General features: G+C 36.3%; 2 protein-coding genes across 5 annotated transcripts in view; both read right to left on the minus strand.

Moving 5' to 3' along the window:
• pafah1b1a (platelet-activating factor acetylhydrolase 1b, regulatory subunit 1a) overlaps positions 1-5,843 on the minus strand; it is a 36,629-nt gene extending 30,786 nt beyond the window's left edge. Inside the window, exon 1 of one of the 2 annotated variants that reach the window (XM_048160487.1) lies at positions 5,670-5,843. The gene's annotated coding sequence lies outside the window, so the exon portion shown is untranslated. Of the gene's footprint in view, positions 1-5,478; positions 5,574-5,669 lie in introns of those variants that run through there. The other variant, XM_048160488.1, reaches the window with a different exon arrangement.
• Positions 5,844-6,256: 413 nt separating this feature from the next.
• Positions 6,257-21,704, minus strand: part of cluha (clustered mitochondria (cluA/CLU1) homolog a) — a 32,796-nt gene continuing 17,348 nt past the window's right edge. For all 3 annotated transcript variants that reach the window (XM_048160484.1, XM_048160483.1, XM_048160486.1), the window contains exons 12-26: positions 20,967-21,068; positions 20,782-20,882; positions 20,219-20,371; positions 19,895-19,957; positions 19,128-19,372; positions 16,992-17,076; positions 16,750-16,903; positions 16,532-16,671; positions 14,808-14,888; positions 14,244-14,369; positions 13,946-14,067; positions 12,293-12,386; positions 11,687-11,821; positions 11,511-11,584; positions 6,257-9,444 (exon numbers count right to left, since the gene is read on the minus strand). In XM_048160484.1, the coding sequence (XP_048016441.1) occupies positions 9,318-9,444; positions 11,511-11,584; positions 11,687-11,821; positions 12,293-12,386; positions 13,946-14,067; positions 14,244-14,369; positions 14,808-14,888; positions 16,532-16,671; positions 16,750-16,903; positions 16,992-17,076; positions 19,128-19,372; positions 19,895-19,957; positions 20,219-20,371; positions 20,782-20,882; positions 20,967-21,068 (1,802 nt within the window). In that variant the 3' untranslated portion in view covers positions 6,257-9,317. The remainder of the gene's footprint in view (positions 9,445-11,510; positions 11,585-11,686; positions 11,822-12,292; positions 12,387-13,945; positions 14,068-14,243; positions 14,370-14,807; positions 14,889-16,531; positions 16,672-16,749; positions 16,904-16,991; positions 17,077-19,127; positions 19,373-19,894; positions 19,958-20,218; positions 20,372-20,781; positions 20,883-20,966; positions 21,069-21,704) is intronic.

The raw sequence follows: 21,704 nt of genomic DNA on the forward strand, positions 1-21,704 counted from the left end.
TACATAATAATTTCCATATATAATAAATTACTTGCCCCTCAGAGCACGCAGACAAACTGCAATAAATGCTGTCATGTTATATTGCATTCAGATGCCTGGAGTTTGTGAACACAATCGTGTAAGGCGCTTCTGAGAGGGAATTATATCGAACCACTTTAACTAAAGACTTTGCTCAGGCATTACAGAATGACCAAAACAGCATTTCATATGATTTCAGATCGGTTCACTGGTTAGTCTAGTTATGCCATCCTATCGCAAAGTCACGTCTTTTTTGAAGCTCATCAAGGAATTTATTCGGTAAAAGTTTATGTGCATGTTTTCGTATAGCATACATTTTATCATCCAACTCATTTGAGCGCATAAATTTATGCGCATTTTTAGAATCTATGCGCACCTTGGCGTTTCCATACAGCATTTTTTTTAATGCAATATCCCAAAATGCGCATAAAAATAGGTGGATGGGAACATAGCTATTGGCACTGGTACAAATTGCTAAAGTTTTTGAATTGTGACAATCCTAATGTGTAGATTTATGATACAGAACTACTCTACTCTGTTCAAGAATTCAAATTGTGGAATTGAGAATATCATCCACACTGTTAAATGTCGCTGTAGATTTAGCAGCACATTACTGTAAAAACCTACAGTACAATACTGCATTTTTATATTACAGTACAATACTGTATTATTAATTACAGCAGAAGCAAACTAAAAGTAGAAAATGCAGTAATCAAAAATACAGTACAGTACTGTTTTGTAGAATTACAGTACTGTTCTTGTGTACTGTAAATTGAATTACAGTACAATGGACCCTTCGCTAAGCTCCGCCCTCCTTAGTTACTGTTGCTACGCCTGTCAAGCTTTCGCGTCTGGCAAGTCATTTACAGTATGTATGCACCGGTGTCAGACATTTTCAAGGAGATAATTAGTCATTTTTGGCGAACAGGTGAAATATCTGAAAGAGCAAGACAAAAGGGACTGCAGTATGCATTCGAGGGATATATCCACAACTTAATATGCAACCGATTAGAAAATAATTCGATCAAAATTGAAGCTAAAGCTCCCAGCGCGAGCAGCAGCCGCCTCATACGCTGTCCATTCAAATGGGAAACACACAATTTATTGAGGAAAAGCTTTGTTCATCCACAGCAGGTTAAGTGAAATTTGTGAAAATAACCTAATAATTATAAATCAAACACCTTATCCATAACTCTTGTGGAATAAACAAGACGTTAGCCTGACCACCTTGCAATGATAACATTCTCCCGCGTATGTTTTTAGCACGCCAGGCTAACATAACTCCGTCTTGACATTAATCATTTTATTTCACGTTCAAATATATGCATTATGAACAAGATTAACACAATCCATAAGCACAACGCTTCGGCATGTTCCCTCGCTCGAAAGCTTGACAGACCTCCCGCGCCTAGTAACGGTTGCTAAACCACGATTGGCCTGTGGCGGTTTTTGGGCGTGGCTTAGCGAAGGGTCAATTACTGTAAATCAAAATACAGTAACTTGCTGGCAACCGTGCTGCCAGTACTGTACTATAAAAATACAAGAAAATCGTTAACAGTGCAGCAAACATACTGCCAAACTATTAAATAGCTAATCCAGCCATTAGAGTCAGTTCTCTCTCCAAAACACAAGTGAAACACTACAACCCTCTTAGAGACCTGGATCTTGCTATAGGGGGTCTATGATGCTACTCGTGATGAACAAGAAGGCAGCACAATGAATTCTTCACCCGAGCCCTAAACACTCAAAGACATTCCACACATTTACTCACACACAAATCCGACAGGTTCAGCGTCAGAGTCAAAGAGAGCCTGAGTTGAGACCAAAAAACAACAGCTGCTGAGTGAGTTAATGTGCTTTCAAACTAAATATTATTAACAAGAATAAGAGAACAGTCTTTATCAGTAATTGACCTGCTGGGCCAAACATTTATCTGTAAATTGCCAGAACCTAAGCACCACTTGAACTATGAACACTTCGAGAGGCTCTGATATACCTGACAGGCCTGTCATTACAATGGATCAGATAATCACTGAAAAATACAGAGAAGCAGAAATCAAATCACCATGTCATGACAGTGTTACATGTGATGCACAGCAGACTTTTTTTTCTCTTAACAGCAAGGGCAGTGGGACACAATGCCAGGAATGTGAATGATATGCAAAGAGCAAGAAGAGCTCTTTATCTTCCATCTTACCCTTCTTTTCTTTTGACTGTTATATTAAAATAGGACCTGTAAAGTCATAGCAGCTTTTTCAGCCTTTGCCATGCAAAACATTAACAGCAGCTGAGGGAATCTAATTCAAGCAGACCCAATTTACTAGTGGCACTACATTTATTGCTTCAAGTACAATTTCATATGAGAAAGTGCTTTGGGACTTCTGCAATACTAACTGTAATCTTTGAAAATTAGATTAGGGTCAGAGAAGCAGGTTCAGGCCACAAATAAGCAGTATAAGCAGCTATAAGCTTATAAATTCTCAAACGCACAGGCCTTAGTCATGCTTCGTACCAAACCGAGCCGTAACATATAATCCTGGCCATTTTAGCATGTAGACTGAATCAAAAACAGGGACTCAAGATGCTATTGATCCATCCAACTGACCACCATCTTAAAATCTACATTTCACACATCAAACAGCAGAGCTTTTAGTTGCCATGGTGAACGCATTACTGATCCCCACTGGCACCAAAACGCATTATGGCCTCTTCTTTGCAGACGCACATCCAGTGAGCGCACCAAACCCACAGTAACAGTACTTCATGCCACGCCACCTCCATCCCAGTCATTACAAACTGCCTGTTGGGACTCCACAAACACACAATTATCCTGCATTATTTCAGCCAAGGGCTTGGAGGGGTCTCTAGTAGCAACCGTCTGTGTGCAGCCGAACCACACAACTGAGGCAAAACAGTCCAGTAGTGATTATCCGTTACTGCTATAAAAAGACCAATGCTGAGCACAAGAGCATGTTATTAAGACAAAGAATGAAACAAAGAAATCTAGCATCTGCTGTATTCTGGTCTTCACTGTTTGTTTATTAGCATAAAGATAATGAAAGATATTCAACAAGGACCTAGGCTAGACTAATATAACACAAATGTTGCATGATAAAGGTGTAAGCTGTTCCCATCATTTCCTGTGCATCTCAAACCCAAAAACAGTCCTGCAAGTCTGTCGTTTCAATAGATTCTTTATCTTAAGGCAGATGGCAAAAGGAAACATCCCTCTTTCTGGAATTGTGCAAGCTGGTAAAGACAGCCGGCCAATAAAACTTGGACTAGATCACTTCTCACATTCCCTTGATGGAATTGCCAGGATCACAGTACATTTCCACTAAGGGAACGTTGGGTAGCAGCACATCTGAATGGCAGAGTTCAAAAGATGACCAGACGTGAGCTGAATACTAACTTCAGATCATAATGAAGCAGTACAGTATTAAAACATTGTTATTTTTAAAGAAATTAATACTTTTTGTTCAGCAAGAATGCTTTCAATAAATCAGAAATGACATTTATAATGTCATAAAAGATTTGTATTTGAAATACATGCTGTTATTTTGAACTTTCATTTCATCAGAGAATCATAAAAAACATTAATAAGAAATGTTTCTTGAGCACCAAATCAGCATGATTACTGAAAGATCATGTGACACTGAAGACTGGAGTAATGGCTGGCTGCTGAAAATTCAGCTTTGTCATCACAGGAAGAAATTACATTTTAAAATATATTCAAATAGCCTATAAAACTGTTCTTTCAAATTGTAATAATATAGAGGCGATAAAACTGATTATTGCAAAAATCATAACCATGATTATTTTGGTCAATACTGTAACCACAATTATGAAACATTTAGGAGTGAGCAATATGACCAAATATGAGTCATTTTATAATTACCCGTACTTGCATATGAGTAATTTTTCCCGATAGTGATTTTTATTGGGTATATTTTGCTGGAAATAAGATAGATAACAGTGAAATTTCAAGATTCGTGATACCAATTTCAGTACCACTGCAGAAAAACTAATACTAGGGCTAAAGTAAGTTAAAAAAAATAAATAAAAATAAATAAATAAAACAGTATACAGTAAAAGCAAAGAAGAAAATTACAAATAGAAAAAAAATAGAAATAACTAAGTTTTTCATGCAAGTCTATCTAACAGTATAGTATTTAATTAATAGCCTAATAATAGAGAAATTGAGTAATTTACTTATTTTTTAAAACTAGTCTTTAGCACTATATGACTGAAATACTTGATGCTTATTAAAGTTACTAAAGCTTTAATAGCTAAATTGAAACTAAAAATCTATTAAATCGCACAGTGATTAATATTACGGTTTTTAATGTATTTTTGATCAAATAAATGCAGTCTTGCTTTTTTTTTTTTAATCTTATCACCACCATTAAAAAGTCTTACAAACCCCAAACTTTTCAACAGTATTGATTATATTATGCTGTTCAGTGAACTTAATCCAAGCTATAACATGCAACCATCCATGACACCTGTCAAACAACTAGAGGGAGTGTACAGCAAACTTGGCAGAATAGCTTAAACCATAACGATTAGAGTACATCCAAAGTACACAAGGTACGACATTTATTCAAAGCATTCACACCTTGATAAGCAACATGCATACACCTGCCTCTTCAGCATGTCTGCATCTGCATGCAAGATATTGTTAGTTATGCAGTAAGCAGTCGTTAGAGCATTTATTGCTGCCTAAAGCGTTGGACTGGAAAGATGGCCAAATAAACTGCAGGAGTGATCATCACATCACAACATTAGAGATCATCACAGTGTCCCAGCGAACAGAGCAGTAACGGGTCTGCATGCAAAGAATCAGCTGACCTACATTTGAGACCAGCTCGGCACCGGTACCGGTCCGACTGGACCAAACCTTTAGCTCGGCCCTAATGACGGAATGTTTTATATGCAAACGAGCTTACTTACTGTCAAACACCTCGGTTATGTTTCATAACCTTTAAGTAAACGAACACATATGTTGTCTAGGTAAAGCATCTTATTATGTTTTAAGACAACTAAGGTGTTTGACCATTTGAAGCTCGTCTGAATACTAAACATGTCAGTTATTGATCATATATAACCCCAAATATGCTGTCTAGGTAGGAAGTTCACAAGGTTTTGAAACACAGCCCTCATCAGCCTTATTCTCAACCGGTATGCAAAAAACGACAATATGGATGATGTAACTATTATGTATTTACCCACACTGAACTGGACACGGCAAGGTCAACCTTGAAGTAAACATTTATAGATGATAAAATAGAGATTTGTGTTGACACGGGCGTTAGCTAGCAACAGTTGGCTAACATGACATTGATGAAACGACGTGTTGATTCGCCGACAACATACACCTCTAACGAGCCGTTAAAACTACAGACCTGAGCGGGCAATTTCTTGTATTTATAGCAGTAAATACAGTCACACAATACACACCACTGGAGCTGTCGATATATACACGACTAATGAAGAAAAAAACAGAAGCTGAAGTATTTCTCCAACGGCCGCGTCCGCCATTTTGAGACACCGAGAAAAGGAGGCGCAAAAATTACAGCCACAACAGCTCTTCTACCGGCGATTTTTATCTAACACAACCGCAAAGAGAGACACAAATAAGCTGTTCTTACCCTACAGAGTTATCGCAGAATGTTATTCCTCAGAAGACGGTGGTAAGGGACGAAATAAGTGTTATTTTCGTGTTGAAAAGGGGGGCTGAAGTCTCGGGGTCTGCCTCCTTGCAGCGCCGCATTCGCCTCTACACGGGCACGGGAGCGCGCATGGGCTGACTTCAGCAGGAGGAGGCGCGCACGCCCTTCAATCTCACACCCTCCTTTCAAATACTGTGGGCGTTACTTGAATAAATATTCAGCTCATCGCCTTGTATTGCAGATAACTACAAAAATGGACCGTGAAAATGATTTCTTACATGACCTACATCAGTGACTTTAATCTGGGTACAATCAGAATGCCTGACCTGTTTGTGAGAGTCACCTGTGTCATGCTCATGTCAGGTGCACAAACCAGTTCACATTATTATGATTTAGGCTTTGAATGTAGCTTCCCAGCCACCTTTATATTTATGTCTATTAGGTTGTTACAACCTAGGCTACATAAAGTTTATATATAAATACAAACTCAGAATGTAGACAATATTGAAAACAAAGATTAAATGTTTTATGTTTAGACACAATATTTCAATGAATATAATCACATGTTGTTTTCTAGTTTCTTTATTCATTTTAATACAAAAGGATACTCAGACCAAAAATAATTAGATTTAGAAGAACTGACATTAATGTACCACTCATTAAAGAAACCAAAACAGACACACAAAGGGAATGACAAACATTTCAGGCCGAAAACAGAGAAATCAAAACAACAAAAAAGAAAGAAAAGAAATCCATAGATATCCTTGGTTAAAAAATACAAGGTGATCTGTTTGTTAGACACCAGATGACATTGAGACTGAGCACTATATATTGCTCTAAATCAATATCCTCAGATTTTTTTTTAAATATATATATATATATTGTTGACGTTCTAGTTTATAGTGGGTTTATGCTGATTATTTTAGAGCAAATGTATCAAAATGTTCTGTAGACTGAGGGTGGCATGTGTCTTAATAGCAATATTCCTTCAAATTACCGGTGTACAGCAAATCATTTGCTAACATAAGAGATTTTATTAATATCAGATTTCTTCCAACAATTAAAAATGCAAAAATGAACTTGTTTTCTTTGTTCTATATGCAGGCTGTCACACAGAAACATTTTGTGATTAAAATGTAATTTGAAGAATATTATACCTAGAAAGACATTCAAGACGCTTCAGATTAAAGACTAATTCAAAAAGGAAAATGAATGAAAATACCTGCTATTTTATTTTTGGATTTTTGTTGTCAATAAAACCAAAACCTTTCTAAAAATACTAAACATCTAAATTACATTAAATTGGTTTGTCATGCAAGCGGTTACTGAAACCTTGAACTGACATGTTGCTTTGCTACATAACATGAAAACATCACAGATTTGGTGAACATTATTATGAAAATGACTTTGCGGTTAAATTCAAAACAGGTTTAATCCATTGCTTTGTTCATTATGAGATGTGCAACTATGGAAGCTTGAAGATATTCAATTGAGATCATATTTAACATTGTTGTTTACTGGTTATTTTTATAAACCACGGCCCAGGAAAAACCTGAGGTTAAGTACCCGGCTCAAGGACACACTAAAGACAGGATTTTCTCATTAACCCTTCAGTTCAAAGGTCACACTTATATCGACACTGAACTTGTGATGCATCTGTTACCAACTCAGAGCTTTAAGCTACCACCACGTCACCAGCAAATTGGTTATGTTCCTAATAATTTACTGTTGCTAATAAATATTGAACTCCACTTTCAATTCCAGCACTTGTTTTGTTTCAAATGTAGTTCATATATTATAATGTAACACAATTGAGTTTGTCCATTATCAAGTGTTAATATATTGACTACAGCACACCCATGTGGCAACTAAGGGTACTGAAGTAGACATTCAATGACTTCTATCCAACATCCAAGCTTTTGGATTACAAAAATCACCAACCAACTGATGGCCAAGAAATGATGAAATGACAATGAAAAAATACAGTTGCCCGACCTTTTGACTTAAATAAGCTTAAATAGGCACAAATCTCACACACAATTAGATATTCTTGCTCGTAAATATGATTTACCAGTAAAATCGTTTTTTTTGTCCGCACCAATTTTCATAGACAAAACATTTTTTAAACAATTTTACTTTTTGTTTTATAGGGAAATACAACCAGGCTAGCAGTTTTCTTGCATCCATGTGCATAAACCAAGGTGCACTTAGTTCCAGCATATTGCTTCATACACAGCAACAAATTTGCAGGACACACACAAAGCATGTATACAAGCAAACACATCATCGTTGATCTTTTTTTTTTGTTTCTTTTTTTTTTTGGTATATTACATCAAAGCAGCTCATCTTAATCCTCTTTTGGCGGTCCAATATGAAAACCACACAAAAAAATTCAGCACTGGAAAGTGCAATATATACTGCTAGGGAGGAACACGAGTCTCTCAAGTTCCTGAACGGCGTGCTATATTATTCTATACTGATCTTAGCTCAAAAACCACAGTATTAGTAGCACATTTTCACCATCTTCATCACCAACAGGTTGCACGAGTCCATCCGTTATTAATGATGTATGTATAAAAATATCATCACAATATCGTTCTGTTGCAGCAGCTTTGGAGGAATCCTCTGAATCTGTTCCTGCACTAGCATGGACAACCATAAAGAGACATACATACATAAACACGCACACATACACACGTTTAAAGTGAAAAAGAGTTTCAACACAACAGTCTGGACATTTCAAATCATTATTTCAATCAAAATGAATCAAGTATCTGTCTAACCCCCATGACAAAGCTTTATACAGCTTCCCAATGTATTTCTATAAAACATACATGGCTTAAATTAACGTTTACATGAAAGATCTAATGGCTTCTCATGTACTTTTACAAAAAGATTCCTTGCTTTACAGATGCTACCGATCTAAAATGATTGGTTGAGAACACGCATCTGTAGTTTCTCCAAGTTGCATCAGTCCGATTTTGTCTAAAGGCAGCAGCCACGGCGAGGGCAGAAATAACGTATGGGACATAATACTACCATTCGGTCCTGAGACTAGACCTTTAAAGTTTACATTCTTAAGCCCATGACTCTCATTTGTCTATCTCTGTTGAATTGTACGGTGAACGTCTCTCATCTGGTGCGCAGTGTAGAAATCACCTGAGTTTTCAGATGGGGAGGTGTGTTTTTAGGATCTCTCTACACTCGTGGGTTGGTTTGGGACGGATTGTGGTTTATCCTGGGCTCAGATGAGAAGGTAAGAGATGGGGATGATGGATGGATGAATAAGGCTCTGGTATAAAATGTCATGGTCATCCTTGGTCACCTCCAGCCTCATCTCTGCAAACTCATAGAGGAAGAACCACATTCTCTCCTGCCTCCTTCTCTGGTAGACCTCGAAGGGTCATGTTGAATTGCACGTGGAAAACATCTGCTTTCATTCTCTTAACAGCTACAAACTACACTTTGTACACTTTATTTGTTGCCTGTTCATGGTCCTCCCTTCCCCATTATGCTCAAATTGAATTGGTTAGATTAGACAGCTCAGTTCTCAGGCCCACAGGTTCAAACAGATGGCTGCTGCATCGTGTCCTTCTCATATGGAGAGGGGCTGTACGGTTGGGTTTGTTAATCATCCACTGGCAGCTTGTCATCCAGCTCTAACTGACTACCCTGCGGTTCCTCAATTTTCCCAGAATCCTGCATCAGCTGCCGTCTCTGCACTTCGGCCTTTAGATTTTCCAGGTCCTTTTGGCTGTGAAGAAATCAATGGCTTGAATTAAGTGCCAAGTATAAGTGTAAGTATGATTTTTATATATATAGTGTAATGAAGTGAAATTATATATATTATATTATATTATATTATATAATGTGTTATATTACATCATATAACATAATATAACAGTATAATATAATAAAACATAACATACAGTTGTGCTAAAAATTATTCATACCCTTGGTAAATATGACCAAAGAAGGCTGTGAAAATAAATCTGCATCGTTAATCATTTTGATCTTTTATTTTAAAAATCTACAAAAATCCAACCTTTCATTGGAGAATTATAATTTTAAATGGGGGGAAAATCTTATTATGAGAGAAATGTTTTTCTCTAATACACATTGCTCACAATTAATCATACTCTTTTATTCAATACTTTTTGTAACCTCCTTTTTCCAAGATAACAGCTCTGAGTCTTCACCTATAATGCCTGATGAGTTTGGAGAACTCCTGACAAGAGATCAGAGATCATTCCTCCATACAGAATCTCTCCAGATCCTTCAGATTCCCAGCTCCATGTTGGTGCTTCTTCTCTTCAGTTCACTCCACTCATTTTCTTTAGGGTTCAGGTCAGGGGACTGGGACAGCCATGGCAGAAGCTTCATTTTGTGCTCAGTGACCCATTTTTGTGTTGATTTTGATATTTGTTTTGGATCATTGTCCTGTTGGAAGATCCAACCACAGCCCATTAAATGACTTCTAACAGGGACAGTCAGGTTTTGATTTTTTAATCTGTTGGTATTTGATAGAATCCATTATTCCATGTATCTGAACAAGATGTCCAGGATCTCCAGCAGAAAAATAAGCTCACAATATTAAAGATACAGCAGTATATTTCATTGTACACATGGGGTACTTTTTACCCCTGTGTGCACCAAACCAATCTTGAGTGTTTGCTGCCAAAAAGCTTCTGCCATGGCTGTCCCAGTCCCTGACCTGAACCCTAAAGAATATGAGTGGAGTGAACTGAAGAGAAGAAGCACCAACATGGAGCTGGGAATCTGAAGGATCTGGAGAGATTCTGTATGGAGGAATGATCTCTGATCTCTTGTCAGGAGTTCTCCAAACTCATCAGGCATTATAGGTGAAGACTCAGAGCTGTTATCTTGGAAAAAGGAGGTTACAAAAAGTATTGAATAAAAGAGTATGATTAATTGTGAGCAATGTGTATTAGAGAAAAACATTTCTCTCATAATAAGATTTTCCCCCCATTTAAAATTATAATTCTCCAATGAAAGGTTGGATTTTTGTAGATTTTTAAAATAAAAGATCAAAATGATTAACGATGCAGATTTATTTTCACAGCCTTCTTTGTTCATATTTACCAAAGGTATGAATAATTTTGAGCACAACTGTATAATTTCACTTCATTACACTTCATTATAATATACATACACTATATATAATATAATATAATATAATATAATATAATATAATATAATATAATATAATATAATATAATATAATATAATATAATGAATGTAGCTTATACCTCATTATAAGCATATATAAAAGGAAGTATTAGCTACATATATTAGTAATAAATCAGGCATGTATTTGTATATAAACAGTTTGTAAAAGGCAGGGTAAGCTATAGCAGATCCATTGTGTTATGAGTATGATGATACTAGTTGTTTAAAATGGAAAAGAAAAATCATCTAAAGTTTTTGTAAAATTATTATATGCCATTTCATTCCAGGTAAAAAGGGCTACAATTAAATAATATGATATGACAAAATATTTTAAAGACTATGGCCTGGTTTCACAGACAGGGTTTAGCCTAAGCCAGGATTAGGCCTTAGTTCAATTAGGGCATTTAAGTAGCTTTTATAAACGTACACTAGAAAAAAACATTACTGGTGTGCATCTTGAGACAAAACAATGGCACTGACATATTTTAAGATCTGTCAGTACAAGTTACATTCGGTTACAACAGCTCAAACATGCATTTTAGTCTAGGACTAGCTTAAGCCCTGTCTGTGAAAGCGGGGGTATGACTTTAAAACAATGACTAAAACAAAATAGTGTAAACCTTCACTCACCTGAGGGGAATAAAGATGATGCCATTGATGATATTAAGCTGTTCCAGAACACTGGCCATGTTTGGTGCCGTAAACTACAGAGAGAAAAAATAATAAACCATCAACAAAGATCCTGGAAAGATCATGTAACAAAATTTTCAACCACTGAGGCCCGGGATGGCTGAGGTGTGACTGACTTTGAGAGGCATTATGCTAGCGTTTGATCCGTTCTTGTAGATCTCGTTCATGGTTCTCTGTAGAGCCACAGCCTGCTGCGTGAGGTACTTCAGGTATTCCGAGCTCTCCTTCGTCTTCTCATGAGCTTCACCAACCTTAAACACAAGCGTATTGTTGTGTCATTAACATTTATTATGATATTATCAGTGTACTACAACTTCATTATTAAAATCAGCCTTTTATTTGTATATAAACATTAATTGTTTTTAATTGCAAAGGTTTGTATGAACCACTGTAAGATTAAAAGTGAGGTCATATTTACCATCATTTGTAAATTTGCACAAGCAAAATCAATAGGAATCTAAGACATCAGGAATTTCACATGAGGACAAAACATTTCCCCACATAGATTTCACAACAGCTTCAAGTTGGTCACATGAATTTGGTGCATTATCCAATAGAAGGCTGCTGGATTTGATTGTGACTTCTGTGTGAGTGGTGCTTCATATATATCGCTACACTATAGATAATATGACTGCACCTTAAACGCATTATTAAAATTACATCAGGTCTGATCTACATGGGATAGTAGGTCTGATATAATGTACATATATGGTTGAATATACCTGGTTCTTGTATATGGTATAACCCTCCTTCTCATGCTGCAGTGCAGAGCGGAACTCAGCCTTGCTCTCGTAAACTCTGGCCACCAGGTGATGACTGCAGAAGAACAGAGTGGGTGAACATTACTAGACATTTTGACTACATATGACACCAGTGATTTGAACTAGGGCTGGGTTGACAATATCGATTAATCGACTTTAATTGATCCTGTTGATGAACCGATATCAGTTCTTAAATCTCAAGAACTGATCTGTTTTAACTTGAAAAAATAACTTTAGAGAGGAGCATTTTGGAGGGAAAAAAGCACTTTATTGCATATATTACATTCATTATATTTTACTTAAATTTTAAGTAACATCTCATTTATTGTATGTTTGAATAAATCTGCCATGAAAACAAGACTTTTTTTTATGTCGAATTGGAGTAGAAGCATAATTAAATCCTTAAAAATTCTCTTTAAAAACTGCCTTGTGCAATTTAAATGTTTGTATACAACTGTTTTTATTTGAGTGTTGATTATTAGTCCAAAAATTTGGAATCTGCTGTTAATTTTTTATATTATAGTAATGTACGGTACAGTCCAAAAGTTTGGAACCACTAAGATTTTTAATGTTTTTAAAAGAAGTTTCGTCTGCTCACCAAGGCTACATTTATTTAATTAAATTAAACAGTAATATTGTGAAATATTATTACAATTTAAAATAACTGTGTACTATTTAAATATATTTGACAAAGTAATTTATTCCTGTGATGCAAAGCTGAATTTTCAGCATTGTTACTCCAGTCTTCAGTGTCACATGATCCTTCAGAAATCATTCTAATATGCTGATCTGCTGCTCAATAAACATTTATGATTATTTTCAATGTTGAAAACAGTTGTGTACTTTTTTTTTTTTTTTCAGGATTCCTTGATGAATAGAAAGTTCAAAAGAACAGCATTTATCTGAAATACAAAGCTTCTGTAGCATTATACACTACCGTTCAAAAGTTTGGGGTCAGTAAGAATTTTTATTTTTATTTTTTTGAAAAGAAATTAAAGAAATGAATACTTTTATTCAGCAAGGATGCATTAAATCAATCAAAAGTGGCAGTAAAGACATTTATAATGTTACAAAAGATTAGATTTCAGATAAACACTGTTCTTTTGAACTTTCTATTCATCAAATAATCCTGAAAAAAAATATTGTACACAAATGAGCAGCAGATCAGCATATTAGAATGATTTCTGAAGGATCATGTGACACTGAAGACTGGAGTAATGATGCTGAAAATTCAGCTTTGCATCACAGGAATAAATTACTTTGTGAAATATATTCAAATAGAAAACAGTTATTTTAAATTGTAATAATATTTCACAATATTACTGTTTTTTACTGTATTTTTAATTAAATAAATGTAGCCTTGGTGAGCAGACGAAACTTCTTTTAAAAACATTAAAGGTTCCAAACTTTTGGACTGTACTGTACCAACTGACAGATTTTCATGTGTATTTTAAAGCTTCAGTTGTTTTCATTAGACATGTTCTGTGCCTGATATATAGCCAAACGAATCGATATTAAATCTAATCGAATCGCAGTCTAATCAATGACTTATTATTGAAATCTGTGTCAATACCCAGCTCTAATTTGAACTAGTGTGTAGTCAGACATATGTACCTGAGGGCTACTTTCAGGGACCGTGGCCCATGGTATTTTGAATTGATGGCCAGGGCGTTCTCCAGGAAACGCAGAGACAGGTCATACTCCATCACACCATGAAGCACCAGACCAATATTGCTCTAATTCAGAGACAAAGGATCACAGCGAGATGTTGGCATTGCTCCACGTGACGTAAGTGACCACATAAATTCAATTTCCTCTCGTTGACAAATCAGGGTTTACGTCATCAACACTGTGCGAATCAAAGGATGACCACAGGTTCAGCACTAAAGTAAAATAAATGTTTTAGGCTTACATCGAGCAAAGCCATTTCAGGATGGTCCTCCCCACACACCACGAGCATGAGGTAGCGAGCGCGGTACAGCAGCTTCAGGGCAGTGGACAGCTGACCATTGGCAAAGCAGTACAGAGCTAAGTGCATCTGTGGAGAACAAACATGAAACAATTTGAGATCACAGAGACTGGTTTGAGGTTCATTTATCATTTTCATTTGTAGTTTGTAGTAGAACATTTGTACATTTTCCGAAGAAAATCTGAGTGGTGTTTGCCAGTATTGGATCTGAATATCTGCTAGTACATTTCTAGGTGATTACCAAGCTGGTCCTTGGTGATTGCTAGAGTAATTAGAGTCTTTGTTAGTGCATTTCAGACAGTTGCCTAGATTCTTCAATATCTGTCTATGGGATTTTTTTTTTTTTACCAGTTTTATCGTCTGTTTATCTTATGTCTGATCCCTTAAAAAAGTAACAGCACATGATATGATTCAAGAAACAGGGGTTTGTTCAAAGTAAAAGCAACAGTACGAACCTTAGCAAGCACCACAAATAAAATATGTACAGAAAATAATGTAGATACTTACATATTCTTGAATAGTGTTTGGGTGTTCAATACCCAGCGCTCTCTCACTCATTAGGACAGCCTTCTGCTGATTGCTCAGAGCCTTGAAAAGAGGGGGGTGGGAGTCAGCATCATGAAATCCTAAAGAATTATCAATAGCTGATACGACTAGTCTTGACAAAACTAAATCACTCTTCTTCTTTTTTTTAAATTACATTTTTAAAATGATAGTTCCTATTTTCAAATAATAGTAAAATCATAAAATTAGTGATAAAAAAAGAAAAGAAAAAAGTATTTCACGTGTGCTGGGCACTTGCCGGCTAATCCATTTCAAAATAATAAATTAATTTTGAAAAATAATAGTTTTGTAAAGAAATTAATATGTAGACACCATTTTCATTAAACAGCAAAAAGTCAAGTTGTGACATATTACCATTTAAATGAACTTTTCCATTTTAAAATATTTTAAAATGTGTTTTTAATTTATATAAAAACATTTTATTCCTGTGATGTCTACGCTGAATTTTCAGCATAATTTCTCCAGTCTTCAGTGTCACATGATCCATCAGAAATCATTCTAATATGCTGATTTGGTGCTCAAGAAACATTAAAGGGATAGTTCACCCAAAAATGAAAATTTGATGTTTATCTGCTTACCCCCAGGGCATCCAAGATGTAGGTGACTTTTTTTCTTCAGTAGAACACAAATGATGATTTTTAACTGCAACCGCTGCCGTCTGTCAGTCAAATAATAGGAGTAAATGGGAACTTCTACTATAAGAGTAAATAAAACTTGCTTAGACAAATCCAAATTAAACCCTGCGGCTCGTGACGACACATTGATGTCCTAAGACACGAAACGATCGGTTTGTGCGAGAAACCGAGCAATATTTATATCATTTTTTACCTCTAATACACCACTATGTCCAACTGCGTTCAGCACTCACTTAGTGAGGTCTGATTGCGCTCTGACAACAGCAGTGATGTCTCGCGCATATACTTCAATCAGTGCTAGACATCACTTCCGCTGTCAGAGCGCGATCAGACCTCACTAAGCGAGTGCTGAACGCGGTTGGACATAGTGGTGTATTAGAGGTAAAAATTATATAAATACTGTTCGTTTTCTCGCACAAAACGATCGTTTCGTGTCTTAGGACATCAATGTGTTGTCATGAGCCGCAGGGTTTAATTTGGATTTGTCTAAGCAAGTTTTATTTACTCTTACAGTAGAAGTTCCCATTCACTCGCATTATTTGACTGACAGACGGCAGCGGTTGCAGTTAAAAATCATCATTTGTATTTTACTGAAGAAATAAAGTCACCTACATCTTGGATGCCCTGGGCTTAAGCAGATAAACATCAAATTTTCATTTTTGGGTGAACTATCCCTTTAATTACTTTTTTTATCTTGGTTGAAAATGGTTGTGCCGCTTCATATATTCGTGGAAACCGTGGTACCTTTTTTTCAGCATTCTTTGATCAATAGAAATAAAAATTTGAAAAAGAAATCTTTTGTAGCATAAATGTTTTTACTGTCACTTTTGATCAATGTAATGGATCAAAAATTGTAATTTCTTTCAATCTTACTAACCCCAAACTTTTGAATGGTAGTGTACATTCATCTACAAAATGAATCTCAAGCAATTAAGCATGAGTATAAAATCTAAAAGGTTTTTTTAAATCATTTGAAACAAATTCAGTCATTTGTATCCAAACATTAGAGTGGGAACTGTTTTTAGGATGTACCTCAGGGTGATCACCCATGATGTAGTTGAGTCGGGCCAGAAGGCGCAGACAGGCACAAATCTCCACATGCATAGCTCCATACACATTGTTGAAGAGGTTCAATGCCTCGTTGATGAGCTCACAGCCCTCCTTTAGGAAGCCTGCAAAATGAGGACATGTCAATTAACATTACAAAACCATTGTATGTGGAGGTTCATTGATGTTGTGTTTTAAGGTACCTTGCTGAACCTTGGCCTGCCCGCTTTGGAAGAAATGGAAGGCATCTGAGGCTTTAGGGTTGACGTGCTTCACGACAGGAAAGATATTCAGGATGTCCTCCTCGGTGAAGGCCGGCTTGTGGCGGCTGTCAAAGTTGTACTCCTTTATCAAGATCTGCAGGGGAAGCACAAAGGAAAGCCTTGTCGCTACAAGCCTGACGGAGCACTCCAGAGACACATAGCAAGATCGATAAATGCACTACCTGAATGCCAGTTTTGATTGATATCTCCCTCAGCAGTGTGATCTTCTGCAAGTTGTACTTCTCCACTGCTTGGTCCACACTTTCACTGTGAAACATAAAAGCACAAAATTAAGACAGTGACACACCAAACCAACGTCAAATTTCAACTGTGGGGTCTAAAAAGTTGCACATTAACACACTGTAAAGACTACCTCAACTACATTGGCTGTTGGCTGCTTGAGAAGAAATAACTATCTATATCAGCAGGTGTCAGTCTATATTCAGCCATCAAAAAGGGAAACCGAAACTAGGACTGCAAATATACAATGTGTAAACAAAACCTCGCTTGCATACCATTTTGAATACGAATCATGTTGATCACTTTCTTTATTCCAGACAGCCATGTCATGAAATATTTGCATACTGGAATGCTCAGGTAAGAGTGTACGTGAAATTAGAATGGCCTTCTGTCGGTATCACCTTTTTACTGCTCGTTTTCATCACTATCACTTTTCTTCTTGTGTACTGACTGGTTCATTAAAGACTCCATGCAATCAAAATTTACTTTTTTTGGCTTTTAGCATGAATATGTTAGCCTTAAGGTTATCTATAAGCTAGTGAGCTCTAAAACAATGACAAAATTCACATATAGAAGATATAAGCAGTCTCTCATTCCCTGACAATATGGACAATTTATCAAATTTTCTGTCCAATCAAATGTTCTCTAGAATCTGAAGCGTCCCACCCCTCCTACATTATAAATAGACGCTGAAGCTGAAATCGGTCACTTGTTCACACAATATCTATTTTCTAAATGGTGAATGGCACATAATGGTCTAAACAGGGGATAGGGAACAATTCAGTGTAAGAATGAAGGTTTTTCACGTTAGTGTCACACAAAATGTCACAGCGTGCATACAATCTGCTCTGGTCCAGAGACACGATACCACAGAGCGGATAATATGCGCAAGTCGGCTCATACCACAAAATATATCAGACCCATTTGAGTTCTACACAAAATGCTATATTTTAAAGCAATATGGAGGAGATTTGGAGGAGAAACAGTTAGACATACTCGGCATTATAAAAAGCACGAAGAGATAACACCAGTGCCATGCACCAACATTTTTCAAACTACACATTCTCAGCACTGATTATGTTCACTGTTTTGCTTTAGTAACAGTTTCATATTAAATCTAAAAGGGGAATCTATTAGACTGTGGCTGTCAAGCTGTCCAATGCGGCTTTGCCAAACTCAACGGCTCTAGTAAAACGCTATTGGCTATTTTAAAAATGGAAGGACCTGCTCAATATGTCCCTCCCGGTCTACCTGTTTCAGTGGAAATTACGTCAACACAATGAATAACACTGCATGTTTTAAGCCACTTCAGTGGGCCTTTAAGCTGAACAGACAATTAAGAGTTTTCTCTCTCACCAACGACTGCCGATTCAACATATTCAACATGCTCAATTGGCTAAAAAGCCACAGACAAAGTTCAGCTAGTGCCGACGATGCAGAACACACAGCAAAAACTAAGCTGACAGACAATCAACGATGGCCTGACATTGGTCGACGATCAACCTTTGGCTTGTTTTATCAGGGCCTTATATATATATATATATATAACCAATCAGGGCCTTATATATATATATATAACCAAAGACTATAGAATAACACAAGACGTGTCACTCGTATTATTATGAATGGAGAAGTGCAACGTGCAATATGGCGAAATAAGCCCCGCCTTCTAAATAAGAGCCAATCGCTGATTGGTAAAGTCATTGCGTCACTGCAGCGGCCGTTGGAAGCTCCGGTTTCTATAGAAACAGTCAGACGCGCTCCTCTGAAATGAGACACAAGAGACGCGCATTTAGGACTGCGCATGCGCATTAGCTTGATCCAACCTGAAAAATACAGTTTTTTGTCATGATTCGTTCGAGAGTTTACAAACAAAATTTATGAGACAGTTGTTGTCAGATTTCATTGGTGATTTCAAATATGAAATGTAATCGAAAGCATGGCAAACAGCTTTGGAGAATTTTGTTTCCACATTCAAAGAGATAGGAGCTGCACTTGAATGCCTGAGAGGCATTTCAAAGATGGCCACCGAGTGAAATGACTTGTCTTAAAGGGACTTTGATATAACTACATCTCACCATTGCAGATTATAGTGATAGTAGCTATGTGCCTCAGAGGTAATGTTCTTCCACAGCTCACTGGGCGTCAGGCTGGCCCAGGTCGTGTTGTCTCCTCCACCGGGGACACGGTTACGTCTCTTGCGGCTCTTTCTGCGGGACACCAGCTCATCCGCAGGAAGGTGAGCCACTGCATCTGGGAAAGAGCTCAAGAGGCAGTTCAGGAAGTGGCTCACCGCAGCGGATAAAGCAGAGAGCTCCACACCCTGCAAATCACAAACACACAAGAATTAACACAAAGGTAAATGCTATTAAATAATCAACAGTTACAAAAAAGTAAAGGCACAATGGTAAATTAATCTTGGCAATACCATAACTCTGAGTTCCATGTAAATACTATGGTAAATACATATGGTAATCATTTATTTCTATATATGTATGCAATTTGGTGTCATTAAAAAGAAAATAAATGTTGTATTCAGCAAGGATGCAATAAATTGATAAAAAGTGAGAGTATACACATTTATACATTTATCAGCATATTAGAATGATTTCTGAAGGATCATGTGACACTAAAGACTTTAGTAATAATGCTAAAAATTCAGCTTTGAAATAATAATAAAAAAGGAAAAAACTTAATGTTTCACAATATAATTCACTGTATTTTTAATCAAATAAATGCAGCCTTGATGAGCATAAGAGACTTCTTTCAAAAACATTCTGAAAAAAATTTCCGAGCCCAACATTTTGAATGGTATTCCTGTCAATGTACAATAGTAGTAACTTACCTGAAGATATGTTTTGAAGATATGCTTTGCACATCTGGTGATCAGCTCACTGATTCCTATTCTCTGCATGTACAAACAAATAAATTAAATCCATAGTATTTATTATATTATATTATATTATAATATATTAAATTATATTATATTATATGTACGTACAGAATACTTATTGAAGAAATGACCCAGTTATATAAAGGTAACTACATGGGTTAAGGTAAGGTTTACAGGTAGTTTCAGGGTTAGTATCTAGTTATTAACCAGTTATTGTAGTAACTATATGTGAAACAGGACTGTAAAATAAAGTGCTACCAATGACCCTTCACTTACATAGATGTGTTCAAGTTGTGCTTTTGCTGGCATGTTGTCCACAAACCCCAGCACTGTACCAAGATAACGCACATTAATGCCACGCTGATGAAGGGCTTCTGTCATTGTTGCTCCATCCATAGGCAAAGAGCTGTGATCTAAACAGTCTTTTACCTGCACAAAGGTAAAAAAAAAAAAACACATTAATTTAAGTCAGCAGCCAAATTAATATATTCTACAAGCACTTTCCAAAAGTATCTGTGCCTAAATGCTTTTATATACCATGTTTTAGATACCATGTACATTCAACTTTAATATTAATGTGTCAAGCATGTTGCTTGGAAACTAAACAGCATATGGATAGACTAGTGAATTATATCATTTGGGATGAATTGTTTATTCTAAATATTGTTTGAATATTTATTGAAAAGTGGGTTCTTTTACCATATTGCTGTAGATGCCATTTTGTATAATATCAATAAGCCACTTGAGTTATAATGATTTTACCACAGCCTTTCAAGGAGTTTTGATTCAAAGGTGTTTTTTTTTTTTTTGGAGAAGGCAGGTGCTGCTTAGTCACTCACAAAAGAAGGAATCTGGCAGGACACTAGGAAGGCTGCAGCATCTTTGAGAAGCTGCTTCTGTTTCTGAATGTCCTCAGCGCTGTCATCTGGGAAGCGTACTCCTGTAAGAGATGAATGAGGTCATGTGACCAACTTTGCCCATATTGTCAAAAGAGAAATCAAAATCCAATATATACACACTATACCTGGAGAGAAGATATCTGGATTGAAGCGAATGTCGAAAGAGCTGTTGCTGATGGAGCCCACAGCTTTACAGGCGTTGAGGACCACCTCTCGACTTTTAGGGTCTGGGAAAAGGCAAATATTTCACAAAATGTCAAGATGAATTCGCCATAAAAAAAACACTATAATAAATAATAATGTAAAAAGATCACAAACTTAGAGATAACCATGATAAGGTGTTTGGTTAAATCAAGGCTTTTCAAACTGGTGGTGCAAAAAAAAAAAAAAAAAAAAAAAAAAAAAAAAAAAAGTTTTATAAAATGTATATTAGATATGTCATCAAAAAAAAATTATCCAGATAATATAACAAATAATTTAAATATTTCTGAAACAAGAACTTCATTTTGTTGCCCTTACAATTTAAAGGGGTCATGAACTGCACTTTTTTAAATTATTTTATAATGCTTACCTAGGGTGCACTTATAATGTTAGTATGATTTTTACATCAAAAATTGTCATCATTTAGAAACAAAAGGCAATTTTCTACCCTGATTTTAGCTCTCTGATTTGAATGCTCTCCAGTGGTTTACTTTAATGTAAACGCCCACTGCTTTGATTGGCTAACATCTTTGCATATGAAATAAGTATTAACAGTTTCCTACGTTTCTACTATTACAGCTGTCAGGAATAAGTGTTGATTATAGCATTACATTTAGATCAACTCCCGTCGCATGAAAGGTTGCAGTGATGAGCACTGTAGC

This window comes from Megalobrama amblycephala, linkage group LG16 (genome assembly GCF_018812025.1).
Source record: "Megalobrama amblycephala isolate DHTTF-2021 linkage group LG16, ASM1881202v1, whole genome shotgun sequence".
Lineage (NCBI taxonomy): Eukaryota > Metazoa > Chordata > Actinopteri > Cypriniformes > Xenocyprididae > Megalobrama > Megalobrama amblycephala.